Source organism: Cydia fagiglandana, chromosome 3, assembly GCF_963556715.1.
Source record: "Cydia fagiglandana chromosome 3, ilCydFagi1.1, whole genome shotgun sequence".
In the NCBI taxonomy this organism is placed as follows: Eukaryota; Metazoa; Arthropoda; class Insecta; order Lepidoptera; family Tortricidae; genus Cydia; species Cydia fagiglandana.
In genome coordinates, this window is record NC_085934.1 from 2224946 (window position 1) to 2252935 (window position 27990).

The 27990-nt window shown below is 42.8% G+C and overlaps 1 protein-coding gene across 1 annotated transcript; it reads right to left on the reverse strand.

Annotated features, from left to right (window-relative positions):
- Positions 1-230: 230 nt before the first annotated feature.
- On the reverse strand, positions 231-27293 carry LOC134679829 (BOS complex subunit NOMO3). Its single transcript, XM_063538729.1, has 20 exons — positions 27124-27293; positions 26566-26952; positions 25829-25988; positions 24597-24845; positions 24051-24216; positions 23315-23476; positions 22931-23012; positions 22374-22564; positions 21416-21594; positions 20867-21007; positions 16290-16331; positions 10031-10213; positions 9153-9336; positions 7702-7904; positions 6942-7132; positions 6007-6147; positions 5555-5660; positions 4007-4211; positions 3047-3207; positions 231-1183 (listed from the first exon to the last, which is right to left on the reverse strand). Exons 1-20 carry the CDS (start codon positions 27267-27269, stop codon positions 947-949), a joined length of 3516 nt encoding a protein of 1171 aa, XP_063394799.1. The 5' UTR covers positions 27270-27293; the 3' UTR covers positions 231-946.
- Between the last annotated feature and the right edge of the window lie 697 nt (positions 27294-27990).

Sequence of the window (27990 nt, forward strand, 5' to 3'; positions counted from 1 at the left end):
GTAGATGTGCACGTGCGCGTTGTAATATACAGTTCCTTATGAGAGACGACACACCGTGTGCGTGCGCGGCTCCAACATTTTAGCGTATTCTACGCACATGCAGCCGATGTGGCCTGGCCATTAAGAAGTTTAAAATAAATTACTATTTGAGAGAGTACATAATACATATACATAAATATACACCGCTCAAGTCATTTCATGCAATTTAATACTGTAACGCTCACTGTCTCTTCTTACCAGCAGCATTAACACTGCATACAATCTGATCTATACTAGCATGGTCAAGTACATCGGGCCTAGCTCCAGTAGGCCTAGTAGGTGCGGCCCGTCGACTCGCCAGAGTAGTAACTTGCGTCAGTACTCTTATATGTCTTCTAAAGTTACACCAAGAAAACTCTGCAGCGAATTTGATAGCCCACGCAGTGCAAGTGTTATTTACACGTCATAATTTCATAGAAGGTCGACGTTTAAAATGACACTTGCTGCACAAAATCGCTGCAGACTTTTCTCAGTCTGACTCTAATATATATCACACAGAACTTGAACCAACTAACTTTGACTTACACTAGTAGGTAGAAATAATGACGTAGCTAAAAAAGGTCGCCATGTAAAGAAGCGATACGAAAATTGATGAAACAACTGAATGAGCTATCACATGAGCTATGTCATTACTCCATTACAACAGACAGGGAGTAATAGGGGAGACTTTCATTAGAGAAATATTTAACTTTTTGAACGGCAATTGACGTCAACGTAAAATCGTGACAACGACGTCAAAGACGGCATTTGACGTCAATCGTTTTTTGATGCAAATCTATTGAAAAACACCACAGTTTTAGGTTGGCATTATTTATTCACTGAGCAAAATTTTACCCCCGTGGCGTCAGTGGCACGGCAAATGGATGCGCCGTTTAGCGTTCAAAAGGTTAATGTACCAATAAAACTCTCACTGTTTCTTCTTCTTACCAGCAGCATTAACACTGCTTACAATCTGATCTATACTAGCATGATCAAGCACATCGGGCCTAGCTCTAGTAGGCCGAGTAGGCGTGGCCCGTTGACTCGCCAGGGCAGTGACGTGCGCCAGTAGACTGGCACGGTGGTGGTAGGCGAGCGCTAGGAGGAGGAATAGGGGTACGACTAGGAGGGAGGTTTGACGGAGTTCTTGTTCCGAGGATTTTACCTGAAAAAATAAAGATAGATAGATAGATAATCTGTTTATTTGTTTGCCACAATACACACAGAATATTCAAATACAAAAATGACAGAAAAAAACAAAAATACAATCAATATTTAGAAAAAACAGAAAATACAAACACAAATAAGAGTCAGACAGATTTTTACAAAAATAGAAAAGGAAAGAAAAAATACATATAAATATTGATACTTTTGACGACCGGTCTGGCCTAGTGGGTAGTGACCCTGCCTGCGAAGCCGATGGTCCTGGGTTCGAATCCCAGTAAGGGCATTTATTTGTATGATGATACAGATATTTGTTCCTGAGTCATGGGTGTTTTCTATGTATTTAAGTATTTGTATATTATATATATCGTTGTCTGAGTACCCACAACACAAGCCTTCTTGAGCTTACTGTGGGACTTATTCAATCTGCGTAAGAATGTCCTATAATATTTATTTAATATTTATTTATTTTATTTATTTATTTATTTGATACACACAGAAGGAATGTTGTGTGCGTCGCAGCAAAACAAGATGGTTCTGGCTCAGTATTACGCTTCACCCTATGGGAGCTGATATTCTGCCAGGACCAGATCACGTCAATAACATCAGTGAAAAATATGAAATAATTGAAAGATATTACTTACAAAATTTATAACTTATAAAATTAAAATGTATTATAACTATTAATATCCTTAATCCTTTTAACGCCAAGCCTATCGTCATTATGAACCTTGTTGGAATAGACGAAGGTTGAAATTGGGCTGTAGCGTCGAGCACCAAATTCCTGGTGTTATCCTGACATTTATGCCACGGCTTACTTAAATAGCATATCTGCTCGGCACCACAAAATAGATAAGTACAGAAGTCAATCACATGTATGTACTTTACTTTTCATACCTACGCTCGGCGGTCGCTCTAGGGTTGCGATTGTTGCGAACTATGACTTATGCACAAAAAACTATCGTGGTAGTGGCACTCGTATCTATCGTATCGTATCTGGTATCTAGTTGTTTGATTTATTGTTGAGGATGAAACGGGAAGAATGGAAATATAAATTAATAATAACATAATAACTCAAATAGGTATTTTAATTTTAATGTCATTGTTATATTACAAATTTGCCACAGAAAATATCTTGCGATGATTCCGAGATTGGCGAAATACACGATTATTATATTTTAAGTGTAATAAATTCGCATTCTCATGTACAATGTAATAAATTCGCATACGCATTCTCTCTGAAACCATTGGTAGCTTAAAAAACGACAATTCACCGTTTAATGTTGAATTTAAACAACCGTCCACTGTACAGTTATAATAACTTTTTGTTTTGTTTCTCCATTATTGCACAAAAAAGTTCACAGACGCGTGTCTCAAGCGGATGGCACTCGCGCTCGCACTGGTCCCAACTGATCCGAGATATCGTGTCCGTGAGCAGTGTCTATGTGTGCGTTGCTCGAGCGCGCTTTGTATGTAGGTTGATTTCTGTACCTATCTGTTTTGTGTCGGCACTCTCATGAATTGGCATAGGCACTAGTTTTTTACGACTGCCATCTGACCTTCCAACCCAGAGGGAAACTAAGCCTCATTGGGTTTAGTTCAGTTTCCTCACGAAGTTTCCCTTCACCGAAAAGCAACTGATACATATCACATTCTTGGGATTTGTTATCAAGCGGACCATAGGCTCCCATGAGTGGCAAAATGCCGGGATAGCGCGAGGAAGAAGAATAGTCTTGTTTTGTGTATATATTATTGCTACATAAACATAATGTAGCATTGCCTGTAAATATTTTCCAATGTGGTGTTAAATAATTTTTTTCTATGTCTATGTCTAATGGAATATAAAATAAAACATGTCACTAACCTTAGGCAAAAACTCCAAATCAAAATGCTTGAACTGTCCATCCGAGTTGAAGTAACCAACCACCTCCTCGTAGCTGTGCGTCGCTTTAGACAAAGTGGACTCTAACTGCACGATATAAGTCTTATTATCGGCTGGCAAGCGCGGCAGCACGTACATCAGACCTAGAAGTAAAAAGAAATTAGGGTTACCGTATGAAAAAATTGACCGACAAAAGTCTGGACATCAGCCTGAACAACACTGACAAAAGTCGTGACATTTTCTGAACAATCAATTCTCCAATAAAAAGATAGTTCGATTCTTCAACATAAAGAAGTAAAAAATTGTGAGTGAAGCGAGAATACAAGGTTGTCAAGTCTGGCTCAAACATAAAAAACCCTTTTCTTGGCAATATAAAAAAAAAACATGAGGTCAACCCTAAGTTGCTTCTGATACAGCAAGAGTTTAGAGTCTGGCTGTATCAGGCACTGTCGAGTTTGGTGGAGTATATAGGAGTATCCGGGGTGGACTCCAGTGCCAGAGTGAGACGGAGGGTCTTATAATGGTCTATGTTGGGAATGTAGACCAGAACATTGGTGTCCGTTATCTGCTGCGGTTGGATGTAAATACATACCTGGGTTTAGAGTCTGGCTGTATCCGGCACTGTCGAGTTTGGTGGAGTATATAGGAGTGTCCGGGGTGGACTCCAGTGCCAGAGTGAGACGGAGGGTCTCGTAATGGTCTATGTTGGGAGTGTAGACCAGAACATTGGTGTCCGTTATGTGCTGCGGTTGGATGTAAATAAATACCTGGGTTTAGAGTCTGGCTGTATCGGGCACTGTCGAGTTTGGTGGAGTATATAGGAGTGTCCGGGGTGGACTCCAGTGCCAGAGTGAGACGGAGGGTCTCATAATGGTCTATGTTGGGAGTGTAGACCAGAACATTGGTGTCCGTTATCTACTGCGGTTGGATGTAAATAAATACCTGGGTTTAAAGTCTGGCTGTATCCGGCACTGTCGAGTTTGGTGGAGTATATAGGAGTGTCCGGGGTAGACTCCAGTGCCAGAGTGAGACGGAGGGTCTTATAATGGTCTATGTTGGGAGTGTAGACCAGAACATTGGTGTCCGTTATCTGCTGCGGTTGGATGGCGATGAGTTGGACGTCGGTGATGTCTTGGTTGTTTTTCACCTGCAATAATATATTGATTTAGTAGACAAATAAGTACAGGGCTAAGGCCCACTTGCACCATTCCACTAACCCGGGGTTAACCGGTTTAACCGTTAACCCAGTGTCAACTTGTACTGGTAACCATAGTAACTTCAGGTTTAATCGGTTAGGGGTGCTACGGACAGGAAACCTCCCAGAGCGCCAGGTCCCTTCTCATTCCTCTTGATCTAATTGATCCGGGGGTAAGGGAAGGGTTCTTGGACTGTGCACCCAGGGGGCAACGGTAAATAATCTCTTGATTTTCAAGTGATTCCTTACCGGTGCTGCCAATGTCCTGTCGTGGGGGGGTTGAGGGGGTTCCGCACAGGGTGTCCTCTCAATGAGGGAGAGTTCACCCGAGTGTGTGCTGGAGGGGGCCTTCGGGCCGGGCGGCTACAGTCGCGGATGGGGCCTTCGGGCCGGGCGCCTTTGGGCGCGTGAGGGCACAGGAATGCCGCTGACCTGTATAAAACTGCGGTCCCCGTAACTGTCTATTAGGCAGAGGGCCTATGATGACGGCCGGGGGGGGTTGCCACTGCTGGCCGGCGCCGGCATGGTGGCCACGAGGATGACCACCTCTATAAAAAATCGCTAAGACAACCTGACGAGGTGGAACCCGGGGTTTTTCCATCTCCTCCCGGCGTGGAGGTTGTCATGAGGGATCAGTGTGTGGTGTCGCCCTGCATACTACCTTCGAGAGGGGGAGCTTCGGCTCCAGGGCCTTCGGGTCCAAAGAGGGGACTCGGCTGTCGGCAGCAGGCGGTGTTCGCGGTAGAATGCTCTGCGATCCCGTGTCCACCGTCACTATTGCTGCGAGACCGGCATACCGTGGAGGGTTTAGTCGGTATCTGGCCTCTTGGCCACGAGTCCGACATATCCGTCCTAGTTCCCCGGCTAGGCGGAATGCCTAAATGCATTACTCCACGTAAAAAAAAAAAGGTTTAATCGGTTAACCCCGGGTTAGAACAATGGTGCCCTAAGTGGCCCTAAGTGTGGGTATTCCACATGTTCAATGTGTATTTGCGTCTCACATTTTGCTTAGTGAGAGAGAAACGCAATGCACATTGTACCAAGATATTGCACAAGTGGAATACCAACCTAATAAATAAGTTTGTAGAATGTGATAGCAACGGTTGCAATTAAAAATCGCGTTTATTTTTCATTATTTAGAATCGTAGATGTCCAAGAAAAAAAATCGTACTCCCGAATTTGACAGCTGAACTAGATGCCGCTATACAACGCTAGACATATATTTTTGTGATCGAAAGATTTCTCCACTAGCGAGTTAAGTTTGAATTTTATAACTTAGACAATAAGATACTAACTTGTATGGAAGACGGTGCTTTGACGAGCTTCAGTCCGGCCAGCTCTGGTGTAGTTGAGTCCTTGAGTTGTAGTGAGTATACACAGCCGGGCAGTAGGCCGCGAATTCTGAACAAAAACATGCAATTAGGTAAAGGATTTTTTATTGCTTTTTATCACCCTGACCGCGATATTGAAACCTTTTATTTGGAAATAGATTAAAAATGTTGCCTAACCTATTCGACTTATGCTACTAAAATTTAGTTTCGGCATGAATAAATTGAGTATTCAAAAATAGGGATTCCAATGCAAAGACTTGGGAAACAAAAGACTCAAGTATAGGGCTAATCGAGTCTCTTAATAATAAACATAAAAATAATAAATTTCAAGTTGAATTTGGTTCTCCAATGGGACTAATATTACTACTACCTTCTTCGGCTTTAGAGGGTTAGTAGTGTGTCACTGTATCAGTTACCTGAAGGCTCCATTAGCTTCGGTAGTAGCTTCTTCACTGGCGCACTTCCCTGATGCCTTGGCTACCACAGTAGCCCCGGCCCAGCCCACGCCGCCGAGAGATAGAAGATGGCCAACACAGGACCATGCCACGCGGACTCCTCTGAAAATCAAAATACATGCTTGTTGAACAAATAGAGGACTTAACGCCTTAAAACTTTCTCTACCAGTCAACCATTGGGCTAAACAGAAACAGTTTGGTTCAGAATTGTAGAGAGGACATTAGATTAAGTTAGACACTTACAAGTCGAGACTACTGTAATAATTTATACTTACATAAATATTCCTACATTTTTTTTTTGTTAGCCTGGTTAAGTGTCCCACTGCTGGGCAAAGGCCTCCCCTCTCTTCCTCCACTCAACCCTGTCTTTTGTAGTTTCCCGCCAATCCGGACAAAATACGTCCAAGTCGTCCCGACATCTCCTTTTCGGTCTGCCTGCACTCCGGCTAGCACCATCTATGGTGTTCTGTGGGTCCCACTCCGTAACCATTTTGGTCAACCTCTGATTCACCAAAATGTATGAGACGGCAGAATTGTTTTTCGCGATTTCGGACTAGGCCCCATAGTAAAAGTTTGTCAATATGACCTACATATTCACCCCTTAGAGTTTGGTCAGTGATAACAAAAGCACCCTTTATACCTACGTATTACCTGAGTGTTGAGCCAGAAGCACCAGAGACCAGGTTACAAATATCTTAATAAATAATATGTATTACCTGAGTGTCAACTTATGTTCGCGGCCCTCCTACACAGTAAGTATCTCATGCGGTGGACTGAACTTGTATTCCTTCATCAGAGGCTTCGCGTAGTACTCCGCCGGCGCTAGAGCTGAATTGAAGCGAGCCAGAAGCACCAGAGACCAGGTTACAAATATCTTAATAAATTACATGTATTACCTGAGTGTCAACTTGTGTTCGCGGCCCTCCTGTACAGTAAGTATCTCATGCGGTGGACTGAACTTGTATTCCTTCATCAGAGGCTTGGCGTAGTACTCCGCCGGCGCTAGGGAGCTGAACCGAAGCGAGCCTGAGGCACCAGAGACCAGGTTACGACGGTACGAACCGCCGCTTACGGAGACTAGGGCGCCCTGAAATATTATAGTTCAGTAAAGTATTGTATAATGAATATTATAGCTGTGTAAAACGATGTTTAATAGATATTTCATTCCAGAATGTCCTGATACAAATGTACAGAGTATTAAACATAAAAATTTCATCGCACATACTACTGAAATGACTATTTAAATACCTGTAAAGGCTTCCCATCAGCGTCATCGACCAGTTCAACTATAATCTCGGCCAGTTTATGCGCGCGCACGTCTCCGGCGTCGTCAGGGCCGTCGACCACGTAAGATTCCTTGGAACACGTGACGGAGTACTGCTTGCTCGCGTCCAGGGGGCCGTTTTAATAACGCCAGGATCGTATATACTACCGAAATGACTATTTAAATACCTGTGAAGGCTTCCCATCAGCGTCATCGACCAGTTCAACTATAATCTCGGCCAGTTTATGCGCGCGCACGTCTCCGGCGTCATTAGGGCCGTCGACCACGTAAGATTCCTTGGAACACGTGACGGAGTACTGCTTGCTCGCGTCCAGGGGGCCGTTTTAATAACGCCAGGATCGTATATACTACTGAAATTACTATGTAAATACCTGTAAAGGCTTCCCATCAGCGTCATCGACCAGTTCAACTATAATCTCGGCCAGTTTATGTGCGCGCACATCTCCGGCGTCGTTAGGGCCGTCGAACACGTAAGATTCCTTGGAACACGTGATGGAGTACTGCTTGCTCGCGTCCAGGGGACCGAAGCTGTAGGTACCGGAGGTTGTTGTGGTCTGGGTCAGCTCGAGGTCATCTGAAGACAAGGAGTATGAGATATAAGTAGATAATTTACTAAATTATTTATCAAGCGAAAACGTCACTAGATGGCGCTGTTCCTACTGACGCTAATTCTACACCGCGCTAACGGTGTGTTATCGTAGATTTCATAAAAGGTCGCGTGAACCAGAGCAAGGCTGCTGTGGGCAATCCATAAGCGACATATATCAAAACAGTTCCGTTGTGTTCTTAAAGGATTATGTAATGGGGTAACCCCATTGGGGACCCGAGCGAGGCGAGGCCAGGCGAGCGATGTGACGAGTGTTCCGTACAAAACTTTGTTCACGGAACACTTATTTTCAATTCGAATCATACGAATTGATTCGGCCGCTGATTCGAGTTGAGTCATGGGGCCGCGGAGCCGCAAACTTGAATTGAGACGACGAGTCAAGCGGCAGTTGTTGTAAACAGAACCTTCAGAGCAGCGATTAAGGTTTATTTTTGAATGGCCATACTAGCAGTGAACTCGAGTAGGGATGGCGAATCAAGCGGCAGTTGTTGTAAAAAGAACCTTCGGGCCACGGAAGTAAGGTTTATTTTTGAATGGTCATAGTACCGTCAACTCGAATTGAGACGGCGAATCAACCGGCAGTTGTTGTAAAAAGAACCTTCGGGCTATGGAATTAAGGTTTATTTGTGAATGGTCTTAGTAGCAGTGTGATAGCGTTGACTCGGCTCGGAGAATTGGCGATTCATTTGCCGAGTTAGCGGATCGATTGTTGATGTTATTATTTTTGCTTTTATGTAAATTCAATGTTGACGTGTAAAAGTGCCCTTGTGGCCTATTTGCTGAATAAATGTTGATGTTGATGTTTGATCGGATACCAACCTACTGCCGATTTTGTTTTAATGTTGACTGATTCTATCCTTTATCTCAGACAGTTACTTTAGTGGTCGAGTTGATTCGAATTGCCAATAGTCTTGATTCGAATCAACTCATCTGTAGGTTGATTCGAGTTATTCGAACCAGATAACTCGACTCGCCCATTGCTTGGGGTTGGCCGGTCGATGTATTTAGCAGATGACGCCAGCATAGCTTGCCCTGTCAATCCCTAGAATTGTGTCAATTTTTTGTTTTTTTAATGCGATTTTATGCCCTAGATGCCAGCCCTTTAAGCCAAATCTCATAGAAAAAGGAGTAAGCTATAATGGTGCCATCTATGCAAACCTTTTACAGTTCCCAACCCCATTGTATGTCTGTCTCTCTTGATTGAAGAATACTAACCTGAGGTCAAAGTGACAGTAACCCCGGCAACAGGGGGTATGATACGACCAGCCAAGGACAGGCCCTTGACGGCGCGGATGGTCAACGCCTGTGGTTGGCAGTCGGAGGAACCGATCACTTGCTGAGGCTCAGACGGATTAAAGAGGAGAGTGGATGACTCGGCAGAAACTACTGCTACTTCGCCCTGAAAAAAAAAGCTCGGTGAAACTAAGGACACATTATAGATGGATCAGATGGTCAAGCAAAACTTGTCACTAGAAAAAGGCGCGAAATTCAAATTTTCTATGAGACGATATCCCTTCACGCCTACATTTTTCAACTTTGCCGCCTTTTTCTACTGACAAGATTTGCTTGACCATCTATATATTAACGGTGGTATGTTTATCATCACATTAATCACCCTGTTTTACGCAACTACTCGTAAGGAAATAATGTTTGGAACTGATTAATATTCCATGCTTATTGGCTGATGGGCTGCCATTTAGATACGAGTATAAATCGGCAGATGGCCCATCCCATCTTAAAGGCCGGCAACGCGTTTGCAACCCTTCTGGTGTTGCGGGTGTCCATGGGCGGCGGTAATCGCTTACCATCAGGTGATCCGTCTGCTCGTTTGCCTCCTATTTCATAAAAATAAAAGATGGCGCTGTTCCTAGAGGTGCAATAGGTAGATTCCATAAGAGGTTGCGCGAGTCATAGCGATGTTGCTATGAGCAATCCATAAGCGTCTTGTTTCAGTCTGTTTTGAGGGGTTCCGGTAAGTGTCTCTATCTATCTCACCCACTTAGATCCGACGAAGTCCTGATCAGGGACCTGAAGGTCCCTTCGAAACGAACATTGTTATTTCTCTCTATCTCTAAGAAGTGTTAATACTTTACCTCTTTCATGAACAGCTCGTGCTCGAAGACATATCCACCCCCAGCCCTGGGTTGAGGCTTCAGCGGTCCAACGGCGCGGGCTCCGTGGCCATCAGCTCCGATCTTCAGCACCAGGTCTTTAACAGGTTCAGGTGAGGTCACGCGGAGGACCACGGAGTGAGCTATGGCGATGAAGTTTATTGGCTGTGAACAAAAATGTGTGGTAACCCTTTGTAAGAGGGAATATATTTCCCACCTGATTTTAAACTTTATTTTAAAGCGATAGGGTTCCATTTTGCATAATTTCTGAACCCTTATCCCTTATAAAGGGATAAACTACCACAATATTTACTTATTTATGAACAAACCCTCTATCAGTTAGATACAAGTTTCTAGGGTAGGAACGCACTAGAGAACTGACAAATTTTTCATAGAAGTATTCGGAAGTTTCTTGGAAATGGTTTTCGTATTGATTTGGGCAGATGCTCGACCGGTGTTGAAAAAGTGAAAATCGATCGACGATATTTTTTCACAGAAGATGTTCGGTGCAATGCACCTTAACACGTTTTAAGCCTCGTGCGGCGCGTGCGTCTAGTCAGCAAAAGATGCATTACCTCAATAATTTACAGTAAAATTACTTTTAGTGTACTTGTCGGGACCATCGCGGCCGGGTGCATTCGAAACATTAACATTCACTATTTTTACTAACATTATAACATTCTAGACTTAACATTATTTAACATTTTAAACTCTAACATTGAACATTGTAATACAATAAACCCCTTTTGCTACTACTCTCCGGACGTTTTAACATCACCGCCAACCCGCAACCCGCACATTGGTCCTTCGAAACGTGGACTTCGCGCGCTATAAAATTAATTTTGAGTAGTGAGTGAAGTGATTGAGCTGGTGAACATTTTGTGGGTGAGCGGTAACTGAAGCAAAGGCGTAGCTAACAACAACAGCAGCGAGGCGAGGCAGGAGTGTTCAGTAACAACATACATAGAAGATTCTCAAGTAAGATCTTTCCTATTTTACTAACAAAACATCAAGATGGCGAGCGTGATCCGTCAAGAGGAAATTCAGCGCACCATTGAGTCTATGCTTACTAACTTTAAGAAAGACAGTGCAGAGAGAAAGACGAAGCCTGAATATTTTAAGAAACGGTTAGACCAGTTGAGTAGCTTGTGGCGAGAATTTGAATTTAATCATGAACAGATAGGAATGATCGAGAGTCAGTCTCATCCCTACTATGCGAACCGTACTTATGAAAGCGCGAAACAGACTTATTCAGTGCTTAATTCTGTTTTAAGCGCGGGTTATCAGGCTCTAGCGCCGGAACATTCGCCTCAGGTAGTGCGACAGTTAACAGCGGGAGCACCGTCTTGGACCGTGGAAGATAACGACGAGAAAAGGGATCAAGCTCAGGGAGGTGCCATCCCTAAAGAGCGTGAAACATTACGAGAACCTAGGCAAGATGCTCATTTAAGCAACCATCAATTTAAAACAAATGCGGGAACATCTAGTAAACATGACGAAATGTATCGGAAACAGTTAGCTAACATGAAGGCTTTCGTAAGAACAGTAAAAAGTATAGAGATCGACACACTAACAGATAAGTGGGAGCTAGAAGACGCGCTCAAGTCCTTACAAGCTCGTTGGACAGCGATAGATACACTTCATTGGGAGTTAGAGAGTGAGGGCACGGAAACAGACGTCGAATACGAGACTTCATTTAACGCTCATGAGGAAACATTTAACAGTTTGAAAAAAGAAATAAATAAGAAGATTTGGTCAGTGGCGCATCGCGAAAAATCAACACCTAAGTTAGATATACCAACTTTTCATGGGAACTACAACACTTGGGTTTCATTCAAAGACTTATTTTGTGAAGCCATTCATAACAACACTGCTTTATCAAATGCACAGAAAATGCAGTTTTTAAAGTCCAGAGTGAAAGGAGAAGCGGAGAGACTCATTCAACATTTACAAATAAGCTCTGACAATTACATCGTTTGCTGGGATATTTTAAACAACCGTTATAACAATACTAAGCTAATATTCACTTCCCACATGAATATATTACTAGGCCTACCTACGATGCAACAACAATCTGTGACGCAAATAAAGAAAATGCACGACACGACAAATGAGTGTTTACACGCGATAAAAAATCTAGGGGTCGATATAAGCTCATGGGATCCCATAATAGTACATATCTTATCGCAGAAACTCGATGCCGAAACTCATATGGACTACGTGGAATCGTTAACCAACTCCCGAGCGCTACCGGTCCTGCAGGAATTCATGGAATTCATGGAAGGCAAGTTTACGAGCCTTGAAACATCTCGCCGAAAACAAGACTCTGTCAATCCTAAAACATATGGGAAATCAGCTACAAATAGTATCTACGATACGAACCAACGAAGAACATTTCAAACACAACATAATAACCGACAGTATCCTAACTCCACTTATACAAACAACGGGGTCAATAAAAGTTACGGAACTTCAACAATAGGTAAAACATTGCACGTGTCAAGCATCCAATGTCCCATGTGTAACAATCAACATGGAATCTACAATTGTCGTCAATTTTTACAATTACCGATAGAAAAACGATATCAGACAGTTAAAAAACTGGCACTATGTATTAACTGTCTTTTTACACACCACGGCAATAAATGCAACTCAACAAAAACGTGCCACAAATGCACTGGCCGACATAATACGCTGATACATGAGGCGTGTGTCAAAACATTATCGTCAGCACCAGGGCCGTCGACCTCTGCTCCATCAGCAAATGGAATCATTACGGAAAATAACAAGTCAACAAACATTTCGCAATTACCTACATACGAGGATTCGGAGGTTTTGTTAGCAACAGCCCTGATTAAGGTTAAGGCTGGTGATGGAACTTATACAACACTTAGAGCATTCATTGACCAAGGGAGTCAAATGTCGATTATGACTCAACAGGCCGTACAACTATTAGATTTAAAGAGCGAGAAGTTTAATGGGATTTTTAACGGTGTTGGAAAGAGACAAAACAGCTTCAATGGGAAAAGGATTATAGAAGGCGCTTCGCTTTACAACGATTTTGCTTTCTATGTTGAAGTTTTCATTGTGAAAGACCTGATGGACGACTTACCTAACAGAACATTCCCCAAGCCATCGTGGTCTGTTATACAGAACCTAAATCTTGCCGATCCCCAATTCTACGTAAAGCGACCCATAGACTTATTGCTTGGAGCCGAAGTCTACCAGCAGATTATTATGGACGGAATGATTAAAGGAGAGGACTATACCCAGCCTCTGCTACAGCAAACTCAGCTAGGGTGGATGATAAGTGGGAATGCTCGTACCTTCAACTGTAACGTAGTAATTAACAATTTAGAAGACATCAAACAATTTTGGGAGGTAGAGGAAATTACAGAAGAAGGAGACTTATCTCAAGAGGATCAGGAATGCATCAAACATTATCAAGAAAACACGAAGAGGAGACCCGACGGAAGGTATGAAGTACGCATTCCAATGAAACCTCAATTTCAAGAAGAACTTGGAGAGTCAAGATCCAGAGCAATCGCCCAGTTCAAAAACATGGAAAGGAAGTTACAAAAACAAGAAAAGTTAACAGAAGCTTATAAACAATTTATGGATGAATATAGTGACCTAGGGCACATGAAACCAGCAAACACAAGTTCGGAATTAGAGTCATACTTGCCACATCATATTGTGGAACGTGCTGAGTCAGCAACTACAAAACACAGGGTCGTGTTCAATGCATCAGTCAAAACATCTACAGGGCGATCTTTAAATGACTTGATGTATACAGGCCCCAATTTACAGCAAGACTTGCAAGTACTTTTGTTAAAGTGGAGACAATACAGATACGCATTTACGGCGGATATTGAGAAAATGTACCGTCAGATACTCGTGAATGAGATTGACCAACATTTACAGAAAATAATTTGGCGAGATAGTCCTGAAAAACCATTACAAACATTTCAACTAACAACACTAACATACGGAACAAAATCAGCACCATTTATAGCGATGATGACGTTAAAAAGACTAGCAGCCGACGAACGAGAACATTTTCCGGAAGCAGCGAAAGTAGTCGAGGAAGCATTTTACATGGATGACCTGTTACATGGCGCACATTCATTAGAACAAGGGAAAAAGTTAGTCTCTGATTTAAACAATCTTTTAAAAACCGGAGGTTTCAATTTACGGAAGTGGTCGTCAAACAACAAGGAAATCTTAGAGTACATAAACAGAGAACAGGGTAGAGAAGAAATGGTATTCAACTTCAAGGCAGACAACATTACAAAAACATTGGGTTTATGCTGGAGCCCGACCGAAGATAACTTCACATTCAAATGTAAAATGCCCGAACTTAAAGAGAAACTAACAAAAAGAACACTTTTATCCGAAATTTCCAAACTGTACGATCCACTCGGTTGGATCGCCCCATTCATAGTAAAACTCAAAATATTATTTCAAAAGGCATGGAAAGAACAGACTCAATGGGATGACTTGGTTTCTGACGAACTCCTCTCAGAATGGTCAAGGACGATAAGGGATATCGAACAACTCAACGAATGCAAAATAACACGGTGGTTAGGGTGTAAAGAGAACGACGTCATTGAACTCCATGGATTCTGTGACTCATCCATAGAAGCATACGCTTGCGTAGTATATGCGAGAATACCGCAACAATCCAGAGTAATACTGGTGGCAGCAAAAACAAAACTTGTGCCCCATAAGAAAACATTAACATTAGCCCGGCTCGAGCTTAGTGGTGCACATTTGCTAACAAGACTGATGAAAAAGATTAAACATTCCTTGAACAAACATGAAATGATAACATTTGGCTGGACTGACTCAAAAATAGTCCTTGGGTGGTTACAAGGCGACTCGAACCGCTGGAAGCCATTTGTGGCTAACAGAGTAACACAAATAAAAGAAGTAATGCCTGCAGACCAGTGGAGGTATGTTAAGTCATCAGATAATCCAGCAGATGCAGCTAGCAGGGGTCTCACAGCATCGCAATTAAAAAACCATACTTTGTGGTGGCAAGCTCCATCCTGGCTCTTAACATTTCAACCTACTTTCGATAATTTAGAACATCCACAGTACACAACTAACGAAGAAGAGAAAAAAACCCGCTCAAACAACATAACCCAAACAAACATTAACAACAGTACCCTCCTCTGTCTGACGCAATCGGATAACCAAGACAACATTATAAACAACTTATTACATAAATATAGCTCAATTGCAAAAGTAATAAGAATCGTCGCATGGATTTTCAGGGTATTGACACCGACTCGTGCCACTTTACCTACATATCTCACGTTACCGGAGTTGCAGAAAGCTAAATTGACAATAATAAAACATGTGCAAACAGAAGAAATGGGAACGGACATAGAGTACTTACGTAAACATGACAGAGTGGAAACAAAAAGTAATCTTTTGAAACTAAACCCTTATATTGATGAAAACAACATTCTACGGGCAAAAGGAAGACTTAACGAAGCTAACATTCCCTACGAGATGAAATTTCCGAAAATCATCCCAAAACATGCACGATTGACAACATTGCTAATAGAACAAGCACATCTCCTAACATTCCATGGTGGTGCCCGACTCACCATGGCTAAGCTTAAAGAACAATATTGGGTGATGGGAGGAATGAACACGGTGAAGAAACAACTTGGAAAATGTGTCAGGTGCAAGAAAATTTAAGGAAAGAAACAGCAACAAATAATGAGTGCGTTACCTGCCGCTAGAGTGAATGAAGCCAAGCCATTTTATCACACAGGTGTAGACTACACAGGATATGTGGATATCAAGGCGAGCAAAGGTCGTGGCATAAAAACATTAAAGGGATACATTGCGATTTTCGTGTGTATGGTTACCAAGGCTGTTCATCTGGAACTGGTGACTGAGTTAACGAGCTCAGCATTCTTAGCTGCTTTACGAAGAATGGCGGCCAGAAAAGGAACTCCTCGTCACATGTATTCTGACAACGGAACCAATTTTGTGGGCTCGAACAACATTCTACAAGAACAATGGCAAGACTTACGGAACATTTTTAACAACAGCTTTCTTTCGGAAATTACGGAAATGGAGATTGAATGGCATTTCAATGCCCCGTCGTGGCCCAGCGCAGGTGGCCTCTGGGAGAGGGCAGTGCGAAGTCTTAAACACCACTTAAAGAGAGTAATAGGAGAACAGAAACTTACGTACGAAGAATATTCTACGATTTTAGCGCAACTGGAGGCCTGTTTGAATTCAAGGCCGTTATGCCCACTAACTGAAGATATCGAGGACCTTGACTTTCTCACTCCAGCACACTTTTTAACAGGCCGAGCAGGGCTCACGGTAATAGAAACAGAAGAGGACGCTAGAACGAGATGGCACCTAACACAAAAAATTGTTAAAGACATTTGGAAAAAATGGAAATTCGAATATTTAAGTCAACTGTCCGCCAGACCGAAGTGGAACGCACCTCAGAAGAATCTTGAAATAGATGACATGGTAGTAATACACGACGACAACCTACCCGCGGGAAAGTGGGCCCTCGGAAGAGTTGTAAACACTCACGCCGGACCAGACGGGTATGTTAGAGTTGTTACTCTGAAAACAAAGAATGGACTCCTAAAGCGCCCAGTAATAAAACTATCTCTCTTACCAATACCAAAGGACACCGAACAGCAAGATAAACAAGAATCCCAGCCTAAACAACAAACGAACAAACAGAAACCTAACAAAAAGCTCGGATGTGCAACTACAATATTTATGACATTAATGTACCTCATGTCATTATTAACATTGGGAAGCTGCGTTCAAGTAACTCACGTAAATAAAACTCAAGGTCTATACTTCGATAACATTGGAAACATGCTACTCGTGAAAGATGAATGGAAGCTAGTAGCGTACCAGGACCTCAATCCATATTGGGAAGGAATCACGGCCTATAAAAAGTATAACACTCAACTAGAAAACATTTGTAAACAAGTTAAAACATTAACACACTGTGATATCGTTATATTGCAACTACGTCACTCTTATGACGAATTACAGCACTACAACCGCATTTTATCGAGTCAACAGTTGAAACCAGAGACCCGGAGACGGCGTGGCCTAGTTAACGGAGTTGGAAATCTCGCAAATACCCTGTTTGGAGTTCTGGATGATAGATTTGCAGAGCAATATCAAAAAGACATTGGACTAATTAAAAACAACGAAAAGCACCTCGTCAACCTTTGGAAAAACCAGACATCAGTAATGGAGGCCGAATACAACATGTTATTAAGAAACAAAGATACCATACAAAAACAACATAAATTGATACACGCTCATTTAATTAGCTTAGATCAAGGGACTTCCGCATTGCAAAAAGAAGTAAGCGCCGCAGAGTGCATGGCGCAATTCAACATGATAGCGATGGCCGCTAATAACCTACTAAATCACTTAACAGTTATTCAGAATGATTTACTAGACACTCTTACAAACATATATAACGGAAAAATGAACATTCACATCATCGACCCTAAACAATTTCAACGAGAACTGAACATAATATCCGGACAACTAGTAAGCGACTTATCGTTACCTATTAATAACATTCAAACCAATTTGCAAGACATCTATCACCTATTAAACATTAAAGCCAAGATGACTGACCAATACATGATTATAGAGATCCGTATTCCACTTGTGAGCCGAGTTAGTTATGACTTATACAACATTATACCCATACAACACAGTACAGGAAGAAACATGATATCGATTATCCCTATAGAAAAATACATAGCTATCAATTTACGAAAGGATGCCTATTTGCCTATAACGGAGAAGGAAATAGAGCAATGCATTACTCGAGACGTGACAACAACTATGTGCTACCTAAAAACCCCAGTTTTCAAAATGAATTCCGACAAAGACCTCTGCATTAAAAATGAAAATTATCAATGCAAAATAAACACAGCTGCTTGTCAAAACAAATGGATAAGTCTATCGAAAGTGAATCAGTACCTATACTTCTGTTGTGACGCGTGTCATTTGCGCACGCTATGCAAGAGTCAAGTTACGTCTCAGACGGTATCCCAGACGAACATTATTAACGTAGACGAGGATTGCGTTGTGAAAACTGATAACTTTACTATTCACACGCATCAAAATATGCAAAGCCAAGTTAATGTGAAACTAAACATACTAACACCGGAAATAGACCCTATAAACCACATTATAAATATAACATTATCTGACTACGAAAATAGCACTAGCGATAGCTCATACAATGAGGAAGAATTAAAGGACTTAGGAAACAAAATAAACACTATGAAACAGAATCAACCCCTTCTGGACAACTACTCTTCGAATGACATACATCACTATACCGCTATATACTGCCTATGGGGTGTAGTGATCATCGGGATAATTATTTATGCGAGTCGAAAGATGCGCGGCCAGTGGAAGGTCAAAGTAGCACCACCATCGATAATTACGGAACCACAAGGAGCAGCTGATCCAGTACGTGTCGCCGGGCAGGGCCAGGCGCAGGAGCCGTCCCCCGCTCCGCGCACGCGCAGCCCTCGCGGACGCCGCGGGCTGACGCGTCATTGCAGCGTCAGTGATAGTGATAAGTGCAGTGCAAATGTGAAAAAAGTGGAAAAGTGCGATAAACTAGAAAACATTGAATTAAAACAAGTGGACAGAAGTTGCTCGCCAGTGTTCCGACAAACATCGTTTAGAAATTAACTACATAGATTTAGAAACATTGTTGATCATCCTTGTACCACTTAAATATCTTAGCAACTCATCCCATCTCATCGTTTGCCCCCGTCAAGATGTTCGGTGCAATGCACCTTAACACGTTTTAAGCCTCGTGCGGCGCGTGCGTCTAGTCAGCAAAAGATGCATTACCTCAATAATTTACAGTAAAATTACTTTTAGTGTACTTGTCGGGACCATCGCGGCCGGGTGCATTCGAAACATTAACATTCACTATTTTTACTAACATTATAACATTCTAGACTTAACATTATTTAACATTTTAAACTCTAACATTGAACATTGTAGCGAAAATCGATCTAGGATATTTTTTCACAGAAAAATGTACCTATCTATCTATGTCTCGAGGAATATCCAGTGTAAATATATTAGATGCATGTATTGTACTTTCAGAATAACCCCTTGCCCTACGCAGTGCGTGCTTGCACCCGCTGGGAGGGTTAACGTGTCCTTTACTGATCATTCTTCCCTATGACATACCTCAGGATATTCAGCGCCGGTGTCGGCTTGGGCGGCGGGGGGGTTGAGCTGGTGGCAGCCGCGCGGCGTGAGCGTGTAGCGGCGCGGCAGCCCGCGCCCCACGCAGTGCGTGCTCGCGCCCGCCGGGAGGGTTAACGTGTCCTTTACTGATCATTCTTCCCTATGACATACCTCAGGATATTCAGCGCCGGTGTCGGCTTGGGCGGCGGGGGGGTTGAGCTGGTGGCAGCCGCGCGGCGTGAGCGTGTAGCGGCGCGGCAGCCCGCGCCCCACGCAGTGCGTGCTCGCGCCCGCCGGGAGGGTTAACGTGTCCTTTACTGATCATTCTTCCCTATGACATACCTCAGGATATTCAGCGCCGGTGTCGGCTTGGGCGGCGGGGGGGTTGAGCTGGTGGCAGCCGCGCGGCGTGAGCGTGTAGCGGCGCGGCAGCCCGCGCCCCACGCAGTGCGTGCTCGCGCCCGCCGGGAGGGTTAACGTGTCCTTTACTGATCATTCTTCCCTATGACATACCTCAGGATATTCAGCGCCGGTGTCGGCTTGGGCGGCGGGGGGGTTGAGCTGGTGGCAGCCGCGCGGCGTGAGCGTGTAGCGGCGCGGCAGCCCGCGCCCCACGCAGTGCGTGCTCGCGCCCGCCGGGAGGGTTAACGTGTCCTTTACTGATCATTCTTCCCTATGACATACCTCAGGATATTCAGCGCCGGTGTCGGCTTGGGCGGCGGGGGGGTTGAGCTGGTGGCAGCCGCGCGGGGTGAGCGTGTAGCGGCGCGGCAGCCCGCGCCCCACGCAGTGCGTGCTCGCGCCCGCCGGGAGGGTTAACGTGTCCTTTACTGATCATTCTTCCCTATGACATACCTCAGGATATTCAGCGCCGGTGTCGGCTTGGGCGGCGGGGGGGTTGAGCTGGTGGCAGCCGCGCGGGGTGAGCGTGTAGCGGCGCGGCAGCCCGCGCCCCACGCAGTGCGTGCTCGCGCCCGCCGGGAGGGTTAACGTGTCCTTTACTGATCATTCTTCCCTATGACATACCTCAGGATATTCAGCGCCGGTGTCGGCTTGGGCGGCGGGGGGGTTGAGCTGGTGGCAGCCGCGCGGGGTGAGCGTGTAGCGGCGCGGCAGCCCGCGCCCCACGCAGTGCGTGCTCGCGCCCGCCGGGAGGGTTAACGTGTCCTTTACTGATCATTCTTCCCTATGACATACCTCAGGATATTCAGCGCCGGTGTCGGCTTGGGCGGCGGGGGGGTTGAGCTGGTGGCAGCCGCGCGGGGTGAGCGTGTAGCGGCGCGGCAGCCCGCGCCCCACGCAGTGCGTGCTCGCGCCCGCCGGGAGGGTTAACGTGTCCTTTACTGATCATTCTTCCCTATGACATACCTCAGGATATTCAGCGCCGGTGTCGGCTTGGGCGGCGGGGGGGTTGAGCTGGTGGCAGCCGCGCGGGGTGAGCGTGTAGCGGCGCGGCAGCCCGCGCCCCACGCAGTGCGTGCTCGCGCCCGCCGGGAGGGTTAACGTGTCCTTTACTGATCATTCTTCCCTATGACATACCTCAGGATATTCAGCGCCGGTGTCGGCTTGGGCGGCGGGGGGGTTGAGCTGGTGGCAGCCGCGCGGGGTGAGCGTGTAGCGGCGCGGCAGCCCGCGCCCCACGCAGTGCGTGCTCGCGCCCGCCGGGAGGGCTAACGTGCCCTTCTCTGAGCCGTCGTCACTGATGTAATCCACCTGAAAGAAACCATTATTAACCCTTTACCAGGCTAAGGGATATATATTTCCCACATACGGCACTTCAAATATGACTATTAAATATAAATCCACATGCCATGCAGTAGCTGTCTCTTGCGTTACCACAATGTTGTAAACTCTCTCGGCCCAACACAGTGTATCAGAGGGTACTACTGACAACATAACATATGTATTTATATGCAAAATTATAATGTAACACAGTGGACACAACTTAATCTTATGAGAACTAATAGCAATCAACACAGGTCTAGTCTGTACAAAGTCCGGCACAATGACTGTCTGTTGCGTTATCATGATGTTAGGAACTCTTTCTGGCCAATACAGATGGTACTGACATTACATGTAACTGTACGCAAAATTATTTAATATAACACAGTGGACACATACCTCAATCTTATGAGAACTGAGAGCCCTCAAAACATGTCCGGTCTGTACAAAGTCCGGTACGGTAGCTGTCTCCTGCGTTACCACGATGTTGTGAACGCTTTCGGCCCAGCAAAGTCTATCGGATGGTACTGATAGCTCTACGCTACCAGGTAGTACATCTTTAAAGGTGTATTTGCCATCTGAAACAAAGCGAAAATGAAATGAAAATCTCATTGGCGTTACCCTTAGCAAAGAGGATTTGAAGTAGAGAGTTACTGTAATGGTAAATTATGTAGCTACAGTTCATTTACTGCCATCTTTCGACAGAAGATTAAGACTGTTTGAACTTAGGCTGAAGGTAGTGGAGACATCGCTCGAAAACATGGAACTATACCTTTGGCCTATAGTCGAGTAGATGGCGTGAATATCAATATTTAATAAGTTAACACAATATCAGTGAAAGAATAAGGATCAAAGTCAAATGGCGTTCTAACAGTTTTATGTTCTGTCGAAAGATGGCAGTAAATTTACAGTGGCTACATAATTTACTTTGACAATCCGTCTCTATAGACTTTATTCTTTTTGCCCTTAGCCTATAGTTCGTTTTTTTTAGCATTAGAAAGAACTTCCAAGAAGGTAAGCGATCTTGACATGTCTTTTAATTGAAAAACGCTTTTTAAAATTCAAAAACTATTACTTATGAAAGCAGAAGAATATAAATGAACGTATTAGATTCATAATTGTTACATATTTGCCGTAACTTATTTTTAAAATGTGTTTTTCAATTAAAAGATGCATCAAGATTGTTTACCTAATTTCTAATGCTAAAAAAAACGAACTATAGTCGGCAGTAACGGTGACCCTGCCTACGAAGCAGGAGGTTCCGGGTTCGAATCCTGGTAAAGGCATAAATGATGTTAGTGATGAAATGTCAAAATTTCATTCATTTTTTGTTAGAAGTGATAGTAATGCAACAAACCTTTAGCAATGGTAGTAAGAGGATTGCCCACAACGCTACCGTCCGGCGCTAACGTCCGAAGAGTCACGGGCAGCTCCGAGGCGCCGGTCTGGCACCGGACCGTGCCGGATACGAGTGCTTTTAGTTGCGAGAACGCGATGTCTGATACGGACGAGTGGGCTACGGTGATCTTGTGTGATAGTGGGTAGTATCTGAAAGAAATTGTGTCAAATTCGTTTTTATGATGTTTCATAGCAAAAGAGATCAAAATACCTTCACGCCATCGTCGTAACTTTATATAAATGATTAAATATGCAATAATGGTACTTTTAGACTGACACTATACATATAAATAAATATTACTTTCAAGCAATTTTATGTTATACGTTAAAACATGCAATTTGCTCTCTGACAGACCTAAAATTTACACGAATAATTAATTTGAATTAAAAATACGCATATCCACACTTAGTAATTCCAGAGACATTTTTGGTAACACCAGAGACGTGAAAAGTGACGGTCTAAAAGTTAATTCGCCACATGCCAAATACATGCTGTATAGATAATTTTACACATACTGCAATCCATCCCGTTGTTCCTGCTCGGAAACTTCCACTCTCGCGGTGTACACGCCAGGTGGCAGGAAAGTGCACCATTTGCCTGATAAACAATAATATAATCAGCATATATAGGGTAATTTGCCAGTAACTGGCCGGTTTTAGTAACTGGCCGCCCTATTTTCAACTCCTACTGTTTTAATATTAGTTGTAAATTGTTGTTCAATACAATTTTCGTGAGTCGCGGCACTAGAGAATTCTAGTATCAAGTAGCGGTACTGATAATTCCGCTACTCGACGCTAGATGTCGACTGCGCAAATAGTCGTTTTGGTATCAAAACTGATGTATGGAGTGAGCACTCTATTCTTACTATATTTCTCTATGGTTTAGAGTCATTAACCGACCTTGGTCGTCAACGGGTACGCGGCTGTCACGCACGACGACGTGTCGCGCGGCGGGCGGCGTCACGGTGCCGCACACGCGCCAGCGCGTCACGCGCGCTTCGGGGATGCGGACCGAGCCGGTTGGGGTTATGGTTAGCTGGACATCGTCGAACTGGGCTTGGTCTGGGGACAAAAAGTACATTATAAATCGAAAAATCAAGCAGGATAACCTTAACCCTTTGAAGGCCAATGTCGTCAACTGACGCGCGCGGCTACAGCCCATATCATAATAGTTACAAAACACAAAACACGCCGGGAAATAAGGATTCTTGACCAAGTAATTATAATGTTAACTACTATTCGAAAGATCTTGTTGCTAGGCATAGGGGCTGTCCATAAATTACGTCATCGATTTTCGATCCCCCCCCCCCCCCCGATAATCATCCAAAAATCATGCTTCAAATGACCCCATTTCCTCCTACTTCATGCTACCGTCATCCGATGTCCCCCCTAATTTGAAATGACGTAATTTATGAATAGCCCCATACTTTAATAAAGCATATTTGAATCTTTAATCTATACATATATGTAGAACATGACGTGCGGCGGCTACGTTACCGATCTAGGTCAACAATGTTATATGGAAATTCATTGCCGGCGCATCTCACTAAAGCTACCACAAAAATGCAGCCTATTATTAAAAATATTACGAAGATAGCGCCATAATTTTCACGCACGTATGAGGAACAATAATTACCATGTTCCACACTGATGGTGTAGGTCCCACTTTGCAGAGACGGCAGGGTATATTTCCCAGAACTGTCAGTCTTCCCAACCGCTTTGCCGTCCAACGACACGCGTGCGTTGGGTAAGCCTGTTCCAGCGGTGGACACCACTGACGACATTACTGTGAAACCAGTAACCTAGAAAAAAAAAGTACAATATGAATACAAAAAAATACAAATACAATAAGTACTATTTAAGCGTATTCTGATGGTTTCAACTGTAGGATATTTTTATCTGATGTTGAAATACATTTTATCTTATCTTAATATTCCCATTTTAGGTTTTCACCCAAAGGGTGACAAGCGGAACTAAGGCTCCGTTGTTTGTCTGTCTATCACAGGGCTGTATCTCAAGGACAGACAGTTAAAATGTATATATGATAGTTATATCAATGCTACAACAATAAATAATCATTCCCATACAAGTATTTTTTTCAAACCCCATAACTTAAAATTTAAACTTCGAGTGTAATGTATTTCGCATAAAAAATCTTATGGAAGTTTTTTGGAGTACTAACCTCAAAAGCGTTCTTAATATACAAGCTATCGTGTAACACAGCGAACGGCACACTCTCCGGCTTCACATTATAGCTGACCGTGGCCTGTCCCGGGCTCTTGGCCAGCGCGAGTAACTTGTATTCTCCCGCTGGCACCAGACCGAATGTGAACTCTCCGTTGTTGTCTGTTATGGAGTGGCAGATCGGGGAACCGGGGACACCCTGCAGGAGGGCCGTCTTGCAGCCTTCTACGCGGAGTTTGGGGCTTTCCTGGTGGAAAAAATAATGATGTATTGTGAGACATGTATGATGACATGATGAGATGTATGATGTAAGAATAAAGTCTAACTTTTAAAGCTTTTCGTAGTAAAAAATTTAGTATGGTGCCTATGCTTAGACCATTTAGTAACTGGAGACGTCATTGCTGTAATTTTCTGTACAAAACGGGGATTGCTATTTCTACATGATTTGTATGTAATGTACAAATGTACATTACAAATGTACAGTACAAGCCATGTCAGTCCATACAAAAGTTTGCACGATTGTGCAAGGTTTTCGGCAGAGGGGTAAGCTCTTAAAGGCAACTCCAGTTATTAAATGCTCTAAGTACCTATGGTACGAATTTAAATGGCTCAAGACCACCTAATTCAAAATTCTGTTATGGTTCTGATGAATAAGCTCATCCTATATTAATCAATCATTACGATATGATGCTATCGAATATTTTGCATTTATATACAATCTTTAGTCACTCTATGTTACTCTGTGTTCGCAATTTCCACATTCTTATGATAAAAAGAATAGGAACTACAATACAATTTTGTAGGCATATCAGAAATATTTTTTTATTAAAGTCAATATGGAGACGAATAAGGGAAGACCGTTTACAATCAAGTTCTTGCCCTATCCACTCAACCGTCCAGCCCGCGAGACTGTTTTCCTGTCAACCATCCGGGATTTTTTAGCGATGCACGCCCCGCGCAGCATATTCACAACTTTCTACAAAAATTATAACTACACTGCCATCTAAATTTTTTTAGTTAGGCTACGTTGTCGCATCAAGAGAATTAGTAAATAATGCCGAAATATTCCATTAGACGGCTCTGAAATCAATTCTTTTTTCCACCCCTTTGGATAGTAAGGTTCCCGCGGACAGTTAAGAGCATATTTTTTTCGGATACTATGCTATCGTCGGACGATCAAGTGGCTATGACAGTCTCCCCAGCACTTATGTTGTGTTAGTAAAATCTTACCTCTTTAGAATACAACAGCACATAGAGCCCACTAATAGGGTTGCCATTAGAAGTGACAGAGCCCTTCACATCATAACCTTTGACCGCCAGCACTCCTGTCGGCAGGGCTGTGTTGCCCTCTTTCACTTGAACTACAGCTGAAGATGGTTCTAGCTTCCATCTACAAGTTTTAAAACACATTTAGTTGGGTAAGACAACTTTACATGAAATATTTAATGATGAATGAACATTCTAAGGTAAACAGTAATCAAATTACTTGAGGCTTTATTTTAGTACAACTACATAAAACGTGGTTTATGAGATATGTAACTTAGGGCATACTGAAAATTCCTGGACTTGCCACTTAGAAAAAATAAGTCGTCTCATATATCAGAATCCAGAAATTTTCAGTATGGCCCACATATAATATTCATGATTTATAGTAAACAGGCTAGAATACCTATGTATAATACTATTGTTACCAAGGTAATCCAGTAATTTCATGTTTTTTTTTTAATCAATGTAAATAATTTATTTGTGTGTCGTTGGCGTAATACGTGTCGCCATTCAATTTTAGATTAAGTCAGGTCCCCACAGAAAACCAGCGCCACGGTCTGCCGCGGCATCATGCTGAGTGGGGATCCTATTTTAGCGTGCTAATCTGTTTTATGCATACTTTTCTTTTTTTTTTCATGTACTATGTTGTGACGTTAAAATAAATGTATTTCTTCTTCTTCTTCTTCTAATTAATGCTTTACCTTGGATGAGAAGCCTTCACAGTGTATTTCCCTGGAATCACCGGTGTAAAGTGGAAATCTCCACCCGCAGAGGTCACTGTGTTCCTCACTTCCCCTTTATCATTAACCAGCTGCACCGCTATACCCGCAGGCCCTTGTTTCTGCCCCGCTGTGATCACCAGACCAGTGATACCAAAACCGTTAAACGAGAAATTTACATCTTGCCCAGTGGAACATTGGTCCGTAACACCATCAACATTTAAGTTGACTTCTGAGGGCTCAAAGCTCCAGCCAGGTGGGGGGTGCACCTTTAACACGTATTCGCCCTTTTCATACAGCGGGAGAAAGTAATACCCGTTGTTTGGGGCGCATTCTGTTTTTTCTTTCAGGCTTCCTTCTTTGGTATATCTATGAAAAAAAAACAATGAGTTTCTATGTGATTTATGAATGGATATTAGATACATAAATTATAATTCATTTAAATATTGTTTAGTTGGGTTATATTTCTGCTTATTAATGTTTGAAATGTCTAATTGGATTAATTAAGTTATGAAAACTAAGTGAGTGAGGTTAACTTACAATCCGATTTCGATTTTAGAGAAATCCAAATTGACATGACTTTTCACAAATCCACCACATCCTAATATGTCGTTACCGTAACATTTTACAAGTAAAGATATTAAATAAATTATGGACATAATTCTTAAATCTAAAAAAGTACCCATTTTCGCTTATATATCACAGATAAGCGTAAAACTAAAATGATAAGAAACTTAATGACACATCAACATAAATAAAGTCACGTCAGGACTGCATTTTCTGCGGTTGGTAATAAGTGTTTTATTTAGACCATTCCCAGACCAGACACAAATAATATTATCCAAAACGTACCTCACAATATTTTATCGGTTTCCTAGTCAATCGTTGTTTACTCCTAACATAATAAGTTCATGCAAGTTTCTTGTGATATTTATATACGTACATAATACACAGGGTGGAAAGATAAGTCGGGCCCTGGAGGGAAATTACCTTAAATCCTTAAGCTGGCTCATTTTACTCCAAAAAGGAAACATTCCTTTATTTTTAAAAAGAAACAAAACTGCATTCAAAGTGTTTTTCTTTTTTTCTTCAATTTGGCTTGTCTAAAAAATGTTGAGTACTTAATATTAGATTTTATGGATATTTTGTACGACAGACGTGTAAGACCTAATGTTTCTTGAAGAAATGTTATCATTAACATTAACTGTATCGATTAGTACAATAAAATTAAGAGTTTTTAATTTTTGGAATTTTTAGTCGGTTCGAGTCCCGGACGAGGCAAGCGAGTTTTAGAAAATCTTTGAATGCAGTTTGATTCTTTTTAAAAATAAAGGAATGTCTCCTTTAAGTAAAATGAGCCAGCTTAGGATTTAAGGTAGTTTCCCTCCAGGACTCGACTTATCTTTC